Below are 10,039 nucleotides of genomic sequence, written 5' to 3'. Positions count from 1 at the left end.
ACAATTCTTGTATGCGTTGTTGATATATCTATCAAATGCCGATGTACGTTGTTTATTGTTAAAAAATCTATGTAACGAATTTGATATATGTAAACGAGTTTCATTGATAAAGTCGTCAAACTCTGAAATCTGAGCATTCAAAATTTTTTATTACATCCATAACCAGATTCATCTTATCGTAGTTATTATTGTTATTAAAAGGCAATCCAAACTTGCCACCCATACTTAATAAATTCATAACATCAACAGGAAAATCACAGTCACTAACATTGACTATCCACTTACTTCTGTCAGTCCGTAAAAAATTCCGCTGGCAGAGTTATATTTAAAATGAATATAGTTGAATTTGTTAATAAGTTTCCTCCTGATATGAGTCTCTTGTTTCCTAAGCCAAACCTCATTCCGTTTAAAAAAGTCTTTTATAATGTTAGTAGGTACATATGAACAAAGTTTATGAACTACATTCTTGACTCTATAATTAAGAAACTTCAACCTACAATTAACGTCTTTAATCTCCAAAGATAATATCGACCTCTGGAAGCGGAGCTTGACCTTGTCAAACCTTTTATTACGAAATTGCTGTTAAACAAGGTGTAGAATCGGTGTCGTTGTATATGCGGAGGTAAGATACCACAGCTTCGGTAGCGAAGTAAAAATCGTAGTTGTTGTCTCGCTGTGCATATCTTTAACTTGGTTCTGATCCATAACTTAAACAGCATCATCATTTCATGTCCATAGAGTTGATAAATGTTCTCAAAACATCCGTCCATGTGATAGAAAAACACCATATCTAGGTCTTTGGTGTGAATATAATATAATAAAACTTTGAAGTCAGCCAGGGAAATAAATATGAAAACGAATATTTCGTCGCGGCGATAGAAAAGAAATGGAGACACATTACAGCCAGCACAAAGTTTAATATTGATCAGTTTTTATATGCCATCAATTTGATTTTAGATTCAACTTGTTTTGTGTTCGATGGACAATATTACCAACAGATATTTGGTAGCCCAATGAGCTCACCGCTTTCGCCGATTCTGGCTGATATGGTGCTTGATGACCTCGAGACTAGTTGCATCGGGAACTTGGGATTTGATGTGAGAATATTTCACAGATACGTTGATGACATATTTACCATCTTACCAACAAATAAGATTCAATATGGGCTTGACAAGTTCAATGCTTATCATCCTAGACTGAAATTCACATTAGAATTAGAATGTAACAACTGTCTTAATTTTCTCGATGTAACAGTTATTCTAGAGGACGATGTCCTTATCACCAATTGGTACAGGAAGCCGACTTTCTCGGGACGATACATAAACTTCTTTGGCAACAACCCATTACATCATAAAATCAATGTCATAACTAGTTTAATTGACAGAGCGATTTTGCTCTCTGATAAGAGATTTCATGACGCTAACATCGACTTGGTTAAATCTATCCTAATTAACAACAGCTATCCTCTTGACTCTATTGAAAGACACATAAAAATGAGACGAAAAAAGATTGTACATAGAAGAAATGACAATAACAATCCTGACGAGAGACTTTCGATTAACAATAACAATAACGAACATAACAAAGGTTTCATAGCTATACCTATGTTGACTGCCACCGTTCAATGACGTGTTTCTCGCGAGTCTGTTGCTGTCTCACAGCTTTCTAATATCTTTTTCATGGCGTAAGTTTTACATTTGTATAATTTGATTTTTTGAAATGTTTAATTGCATGTGTATATTTTAGAAGATGTTAATCGCTTAATAAGGACCGGAGTAAAAGTCGAAATGTTGCGTTTTTGTGAATAGTTAATATACTGCCAGTTTTGGTCGACGAAATATTCGTTTTCATATAAAGTTGTAAACATTTTCTTTTGATGTTTGTCATTGCAACTGTTATAACACTTGACACAGTTGTGTTTGTGATTACAAATATGCCAAGTCTTTCCGAAGAACATGGTGCAGTAAAAAAACTATTGGGATTTGAAAAACGTTGTGCGCAACAAAATAATTCGCGCACTTTTTGAAATGTATCTAAAATAAAAACGACAGAATTGTCTTGGCGTATAGCACATTTATCAACTTCGTTGATTGAAATTTTTAAATTTTCAAATTGCACATATGATATTTTATTTTATTTTTCGTGTAAACAACAAATGGATATTGTACTTTGTTACACTGTGCAACTGGATACTGTAATTCCTCAAACACCCGATTCGACAATTCCTGTAAAGGGTTTCCACATTGATGTAGTTTCTTCTTGATTTTTTGCATATAATTCTCGTATTTAAAACAACTAAAATTCTCTATACAATCATAATTTAGTACATCATGTGCCAAATGAATAAGATTATGAACATTATATGATAGATATTCTTCACCATACAGAGTTTCATAGTTAGAAACAAACCATTCTAATAATGAACTTGCGTAAGTGTTGAATGTAATGCATAATTGTGGATCAGCCATTATTCTTATCGCAACACAAAGGGAAAGAAAATGATCATAATAATTTGAAGGTAATATTGATTTCATTACTACCATACCAGTGTATAGTAAAAATTGACGGAATTCCGTAGCTTTCCATCTGTCTACTTCAAATAAATGTCTGGGCTTTCGTATAAATTCTGATGGAATGCAATACTTAATAGTGATCAAGTATTGCGAAACAGAATCAATATCTTTTGCTAATAATCTAACATGTTTCTTTCCTTTCAGCCACAATTGTAACAAACGTTTCATGACACCTAAACAAACAAGGTGCATGCAGTCCAGCGGGATTTGGGAAACCATTCCAATAGATAACTTCTCCCATAATAGAATTGCCAATATAATGTTCAGGTTGAGTCCGGTTTTTAAATGATTCATTTGTACGTAACGTGTTGTGAATTTCTGGGAAAGTTATTCTATTGCTTATCCTGCGTTTTATTAATGTATCCTGCGTGACCTTTTATACATATTACTAATGATTTGGCTGGAGAAAGAGAGTTTTGATGATTTTTATAATAAATATTATTTTAAACTTCTTGTTGCGTATAATAGAGTATGCATGGAAAACATTTGGATAAAATATTAACACTGAATTGTTTCGAGGTACTTGGCTAGTTAACTACCCAGAAAACGCAGAATATAACTGTTACGTAACACAGAAGTAACACGTAATATAACGGCTGTTACATGTAATTAACATTGAGGTTACATAATTTTCTCTAATAACTACAATATAATAATGTTTTAAAACCGTTATATCGCAATGTTATTTATTGGTTATACCAATATAAGAGTAATATAACTTGAACATAACACGTTATATTACAAGTGCTATGTTATCATTACTTTAATGTAATATAATATGTTATATATAAATGTTATATTCATGTTATATTATATCTATGTGAAGTGCTTGTGCGTGGACGAAGATCAAGAAAGTTATATTACTCAAATGTAATACACTGGTAAGTGCATAAATATTATAAAGGAGGTGAATAAGTAAAAAATTGATGAATGATAGTAGCATTATTTTTCGATCGCAAGGACAAGTGACGCATTGTGAATCGGTCCAAACGAATAACCCCGCCATTTTCTGCCATTTCCGATTGGACACGAGATCGTGGTTGCGAGTTGCGACGGTTCTGAGAGCTTTAATAGAAGGTAATCTTCTTTCATTCTTACATAATAAATATTTATTATTATAAATATATATCATGAAATTAATAAAGCCAACGGAAATATTGTAGCATATATTTTTTATAATATTTGTATATTTCGCATTATAACGTTGTTGGATTATTTGAGGTTATGTAATGTACAAAACCTCAAATGTGGATCACTTGTACACAATTATAAAGTTTACATTTACAATTTTGTAAAACAATGTAATCCATTATTTGCTTTTGCTAACGGGGCAGCGCAAGAGCAGTAGGATGCATAACACAATGCTACGTATTGAAATGACTGATTTAATAAGAAAATACACTGCTTTTAGTAATACTGACTTATCAAAACGAAAACTAAATATATATGTAAAAAAACACGACTTGACTCGTTCGCGCTCTTGTACGTTCGTGCTCGCTCGTACGTAACGAACCGAAAAACCAAAAACTTCGCGTCGCTCTAACCACACGCATGCGCAGCATATGTATAGCAAACTCAAACGTATTATTATATACTTCTAACAGCTTTGTTGCAGATTCGTTTGAGAAATCGGACCGCAATTGCAATTTTGCAATGTTTATGAGATGTTTTCATCTGTCAGATGAAATACGTCTGAAATATTTCTGAAACGTTTTCGTACTGTATGGGAGATAAAACTATTTTTAAACTATAAATAGTAAAAATGTTTAAATAGAATATTAGTTTCCTACAAATAATTCTTTTGACACTTAAATAATTATCTTATAACTATAATGAAATAAATGATCGATTCTGGCATCGTCTCGATGGCATCGTCTATATGACACTAATAAAAGCTATATAGACCCTGCGGATGTATTTTATGTGATTTTCGTGAATATTAACATCAAAAAACGAAAAAGTTGGTTTATGGTTTTTTTCATACTGTTGCACCACGGATACATGGCTGTTGATTTTGTGATAGGTAGGTTTGTAGTAGAGCATTGTATAGAAAAAAATTTATGATTGTCGCTCTAAGGGAACATGTCGAAAAAAATTTTTCAAAACTTTAATATTTTTTAAAAATTTTAATTTCGCGCCAAAATCCAGTTGATATATAGTCCTTTATTGGTCTTGAGGCCCTGCATCTACCAGTATTTTTATAAATAAATATCTCTAAACACCACTGAGATATTCGCAAAAATCATGAAATCACATTTATTAACATAACTTCTAAAAAAAGTGATTCCCATGTTTGAAACTTGGTGTACTTAAATCTCATATAGGGAGCTAACTTTGAGCCAAGTGTCATCAAAATTTACGCCTGGGGCCGATTCACCCTTCATACCCTGCTAGAGACTTTGTCCAGTTAAACGGGGTGGTAGGAAATATGGACCAATCTGAAAATCGATAAAAGAAAGTGAGTAAAGGTACGAAAGACAATTCCTTAACTTACTAATGTGGGTACATTTATTACTTACGATTCGGTTCCCTATTACTCCTGCCCACACATTTATCGTCCAGCGATATTGAAATCCGCACACCCGAACGACGTGCGGATTTTCTTCCGCCCGGTACAAAAAGTTTCTGCTATTGAACACACCATTCGTTGTGAAAGTCGCTTCATCGGTAAATAAAATGCGGTCGGGGAAGTTATTATTTCGCCGACACTGAGCGAGAAATCCTGTATTTTGCCGACTATTAAGATTTATCGTTTTATAACTCGAAAACTTTAAATAAAAATAATAGAAATACCTTCACAAAAATAGATGCGTTGTTCTTCATCTCTTGGCAACAGTTGTACTCGCTGATAGTGATACGAATGCAATCCGTTTCAGCGTAGAATACGGTGCACCACGTTTCGCGAGAGACCCAGCATCTCAGCCACACGGCGTACGCTGTTCTGAGGATTTTCCTCGAAGGTTCTCAGAATTCTCTCCTCATCGTTTACCCGAATATGTTCTGGGGCACCAGCGTTTCGTCGATGTAATAACAGATTACCAGTTTCTGCGGCACGTTGAACACATCTCATAATTGTCTTATTGTCGGGATATCGTTCACGAATCACAAAGTTCTCTGCGTAAACACGAGCCGCTGCATTAGCGTTTTCTCCCGCTGTTCCGTACGCAATAATCATATTGGTGTATTCTCGTGCAGTATACTCCGCCATTTTTTGGGCAGTTTCTAAGATTTTTGAGAAATACGCAAGTCGGATACCGAACACGTACTGCAGTGATGTGCGGACGCAACAACAAGAAACAAACGAGAAGACCCGATTCTCGGATACGGAAGGTCTTCATGATCTATACAATAATATTTTGACGAAGATTTGAGTTGTTTTTCTCTCTCAGTTCTGTCTTCGCTGCTTTGTAAAACGGTGCGGTTTTGATTTTCTCGACTTTCAGATATGTTATCCAATTTGTTTTGACAACATACATTGTAATAGACATGTAAGTGTACTTTCACGATTTGATCATATTTTTTGATGGTTTTCATGAGATATTTAATTGTTTGCAGTTTGGACTATTGTATTTATGAAAGGCTCATTGGATTTATTGTACACTTGATAAGGGTCAGAAGCATGACCGAAACGTTGTGATTTTTTAATAAACGTCAACATATTGCCAGGAATTGGTCGTTCAACTATTTATTACTGTGTATATCAACCACTGGCGAAGAATAAGTGATCTTGTTTGTTCTATTGTTTTTATTTAAAGTTTTCGAGTTATAAAACGATAAATCTTAATAGTCGGCAAAATACAGGATTTCTCGCTCAGTGTCGGCGAAATAATAACTTCCCCGACCGCATTTTATTTACCGATGAAGCGACTTTCACAACGAATGGTGTGTTCAATAGCAGAAACTTTTTGTACCGGGCGGAAGAAAATCCGCACGTCGTTCGGGTGTGCGAATTTCAATATCGCTGGACGATAAATGTGTGGGCAGGAGTAATAGGGAACCGAATCGTAAGTAATAAATGTACCCACATTAGTAAGTTAAGGAATTGTCTTTCGTACCTTTACTCACTTTCTTTTATCGATTTTCAGATTGGTCCATATTTCCTACCACCCCGTTTAACTGGACAAAGGCTCTAGCAGGGTATGAAGGGTGAATCGGCCCCAGGCGTAAATTTTGATGACACTTGGCTCAAAGTTAGCTCCCTATATGAGATTTAAGTACACCAAGTTTCAAACATGGGAATCACTTTTTTTAGAAGTTATGTTAATAAATGTGATTTCATGATTTTTGCGAATATCTCAGTGGTGTTTAGAGATATTTATTTATAAAAATACTGGTAGATGCAGGGCCTCAAGACCAATAAAGGACTATATATCAACTGGATTTTGGCGCGAAATTAAAATTTTAAAAAATATTAAAGTTTTGAAAAATTTTTTCGACATGTTCCCTTAGAGCGACAATCATAAATTTTTTCTATACAATGCTCTACTACAAACCTACCTATCACAAAATCAACAGCCATGTATCCGTGGTGCAACAGTATGAAAAAACCATAAACCAACTTTTTCGTTTTTTTGATGTTAATATTCACGAAAATCACATAAAATACATCCGCAGGGTCTATATAGCTTTATTAGTGTCATATAGACGATGCCATCGAGACGATGCCAGAATCGATCATTTATTTCATTATAGTTATAAGATAATTATTTAAGTGTCAAAAGAATTATTTGTAGGAAACTAATATTCTATTTAAACATTTTTACTATTTATAGTTTAAAAATAGTTTTATCTCCCATACAGTACGAAAACGTTTCAGAAATATTTCAGACGTATTCATTGACAGATGAAAACATCTCATAAACATTGCAAAATTGCAATTGCGGTCCGATTTCTCAAACGAATCTGCAACAAAGCTGTTAGAAGTATATAATAATACGTTTGAGTTTGCTATACATATGCTGCGCATGCGTTGTGGTTAGAGCGACGCGAAAGTTTTTGGTTTTTCGGTTCGTTACGTACGAGGCGAGCACGAACGTACAAGAGCGCGAACGAGTCAAGTCGTGTTTTTTACATATATATTTAGTTTTCGTTTTGATAAGTCAGTATTACTAAAAGCAGTGTATTTTCTTATTAAATCAGTCATTTCAATACGTAGCATTGTGTTATGCATCCTACTGCTCTTGCGCTGGCCCCGTTAGCAAAAGCAAATAATGGATTACATTGTTTTACAAAATTGTAAAATGTAAACTTTATAATTGTGTACAAGTGATCCACATTTGAGGTTTTGTACATTACATAACCTTCAAATAATCCAACAACGTTATAATGCGAAATATACAAATATTATAAAAAAATATATGCTACATATTTCCGTTGGCTTTATTAATTTCATGATATATATTTATAATATAAATATTTATTATGTAAGAATGAAAGAAGATTACCTTCTATTAAAGCTCTCAGAACCGTCGCAACTCGCAACCACGATCTCGTGTCCAATCGGAAATGGCAGAAAATGGCGGGGTTATTCGTTTGGACCGATTCACAATGCGTCACTTGTCCTTGCGATCGAAAAATAATGCTACTATCATTCATCAATTTTTTACTTATTCACCTCCTTTATAATATTTATGCACTTACCAGTGTATTACATTTGAGTAATATAACTTTCTTGATCTTCGTCCACGCACAAGCACTTCACATAGATATAATATAACATGAATATAACATTTATATATAACATATTATATTACATTAAAGTAATGATAACATAGCACTTGTAATATAACGTGTTATGTTCAAGTTATATTACTCTTATATTGGTATAACCAATAAATAACATTGCGATATAACGGTTTTAAAACATTATTATATTGTAGTTATTAGAGAAAATTATGTAACCTCAATGTTAATTACATGTAACAGCCGTTATATTACGTGTTACTTCTGTGTTACGTAACAGTTATATTCTGCGTTTTCTGGGTAGTTAACTAGCCAAGTACCTCGAAACAATTCAGTGTTAATATTTTATCCAAATGTTTTCCATGCATACTCTATTATACGCAACAAGAAGTTTAAAATAATATTTATTATAAAAATCATCAAAACTCTCTTTCTCCAGCCAAATCATTAGTAATATGTATAAAAGGTCACGCAGGATACATTAATAAAACGCAGGATAAGCAATAGAATAACTTTCCCAGAAATTCACAACACGTTACGTACAAATGAATCATTTAAAAACCGGACTCAACCTGAACATTATATTGGCAATTCTATTATGGGAGAAGTTATCTATTGGAATGGTTTCCCAAATCCCGCTGGACTGCATGCACCTTGTTTGTTTAGGTGTCATGAAACGTTTGTTACAATTGTGGCTGAAAGGAAAGAAACATGTTAGATTATTAGCAAAAGATATTGATTCTGTTTCGCAATACTTGATCACTATTAAGTATTGCATTCCATCAGAATTTATACGAAAGCCCAGACATTTATTTGAAGTAGACAGATGGAAAGCTACGGAATTCCGTCAATTTTACTATACACTGGTATGGTAGTAATGAAATCAATATTACCTTCAAATTATTATGATCATTTTCTTTCCCTTTGTGTTGCGATAAGAATAATGGCTGATCCACAATTATGCATTACATTCAACACTTACGCAAGTTCATTATTAGAATGGTTTGTTTCTAACTATGAAACTCTGTATGGTGAAGAATATCTATCATATAATGTTCATAATCTTATTCATTTGGCACATGATGTACTAAATTATGATTGTATAGAGAATTTTAGTTGTTTTAAATACGAGAATTATATGCAAAAAATCAAGAAGAAACTACATCAATGTGGAAACCCTTTACAGGAATTGTCGAATCGGGTGTTTGAGGAATTACAGTATCCAGTTGCACAGTGTAACAAAGTACAATATCCATTTGTTGTTTACACGAAAAATAAAATAAAATATCATATGTGCAATTTGAAAATTTAAAAATTTCAATCAACGAAGTTGATAAATGTGCTATACGCCAAGACAATTCTGTCGTTTTTATTTTAGATACATTTCAAAAAGTGCGCGAATTATTTTGTTGCGCACAACGTTTTTCAAATCCCAATAGTTTTTTTTACTGCACCATGTTCTTCGGAAAGACTTGGCATATTTGTAATCACAAACACAACTGTGTCAAGTGTTATAACAGTTGCAATGACAAACATCAAAAGAAAATGTTTACAACTTTATATGAAAACGAATATTTCGTCGACCAAAACTGGCAGTATATTAACTATTCACAAAAACGCAACATTTCGACTTTTACTCCGGTCCTTATTAAGCGATTAACATCTTCTAAAATATACACATGCAATTAAACATTTCAAAAAATCAAATTATACAAATGTAAAACTTACGCCATGAAAAAGATATTAGAAAGCTGTGAGACAGCAACAGACTCGCGAGAAACACG

The 10,039-nt window shown here is 33.3% G+C and overlaps 2 protein-coding genes across 2 annotated transcripts; one reads left to right on the top strand and one right to left on the bottom strand.

The window, feature by feature from the left end:
- The first annotated feature begins 1,013 nt into the window (after positions 1-1,013).
- LOC113561691 lies at positions 1,014-1,628 on the top strand. Its single transcript, XM_026968492.1, has one exon. It carries the CDS (start codon positions 1,014-1,016, stop codon positions 1,626-1,628), a length of 615 nt encoding a protein of 204 aa, XP_026824293.1.
- Positions 1,629-5,445: 3,817 nt separating this feature from the next.
- LOC113561690 lies at positions 5,446-6,056 on the bottom strand. The gene has a single exon (XM_026968491.1). It carries the CDS (start codon positions 5,779-5,781, stop codon positions 5,446-5,448), a length of 336 nt encoding a protein of 111 aa, XP_026824292.1. The 5' UTR covers positions 5,782-6,056.
- Positions 6,057-10,039: the final 3,983 nt, after the last annotated feature.

This window comes from Ooceraea biroi, chromosome 3 (assembly GCF_003672135.1).
Source record: "Ooceraea biroi isolate clonal line C1 chromosome 3, Obir_v5.4, whole genome shotgun sequence".
NCBI classification, from domain to species: domain Eukaryota; kingdom Metazoa; phylum Arthropoda; class Insecta; order Hymenoptera; family Formicidae; genus Ooceraea; species Ooceraea biroi.
This window is presented reverse-complemented; position numbering and strand designations above follow the sequence as displayed.

Coding starts and splice junctions, on each gene's coding strand:
- LOC113561691 (XM_026968492.1), top strand. CDS start 1,014: ATGAGCTCACCGCTTTCGCCGATTCTGGCTGATATGGTGCTTGATGAC.
- LOC113561690 (XM_026968491.1), bottom strand. CDS start 5,781: ATGGCGGAGTATACTGCACGAGAATACACCAATATGATTATTGCGTAC.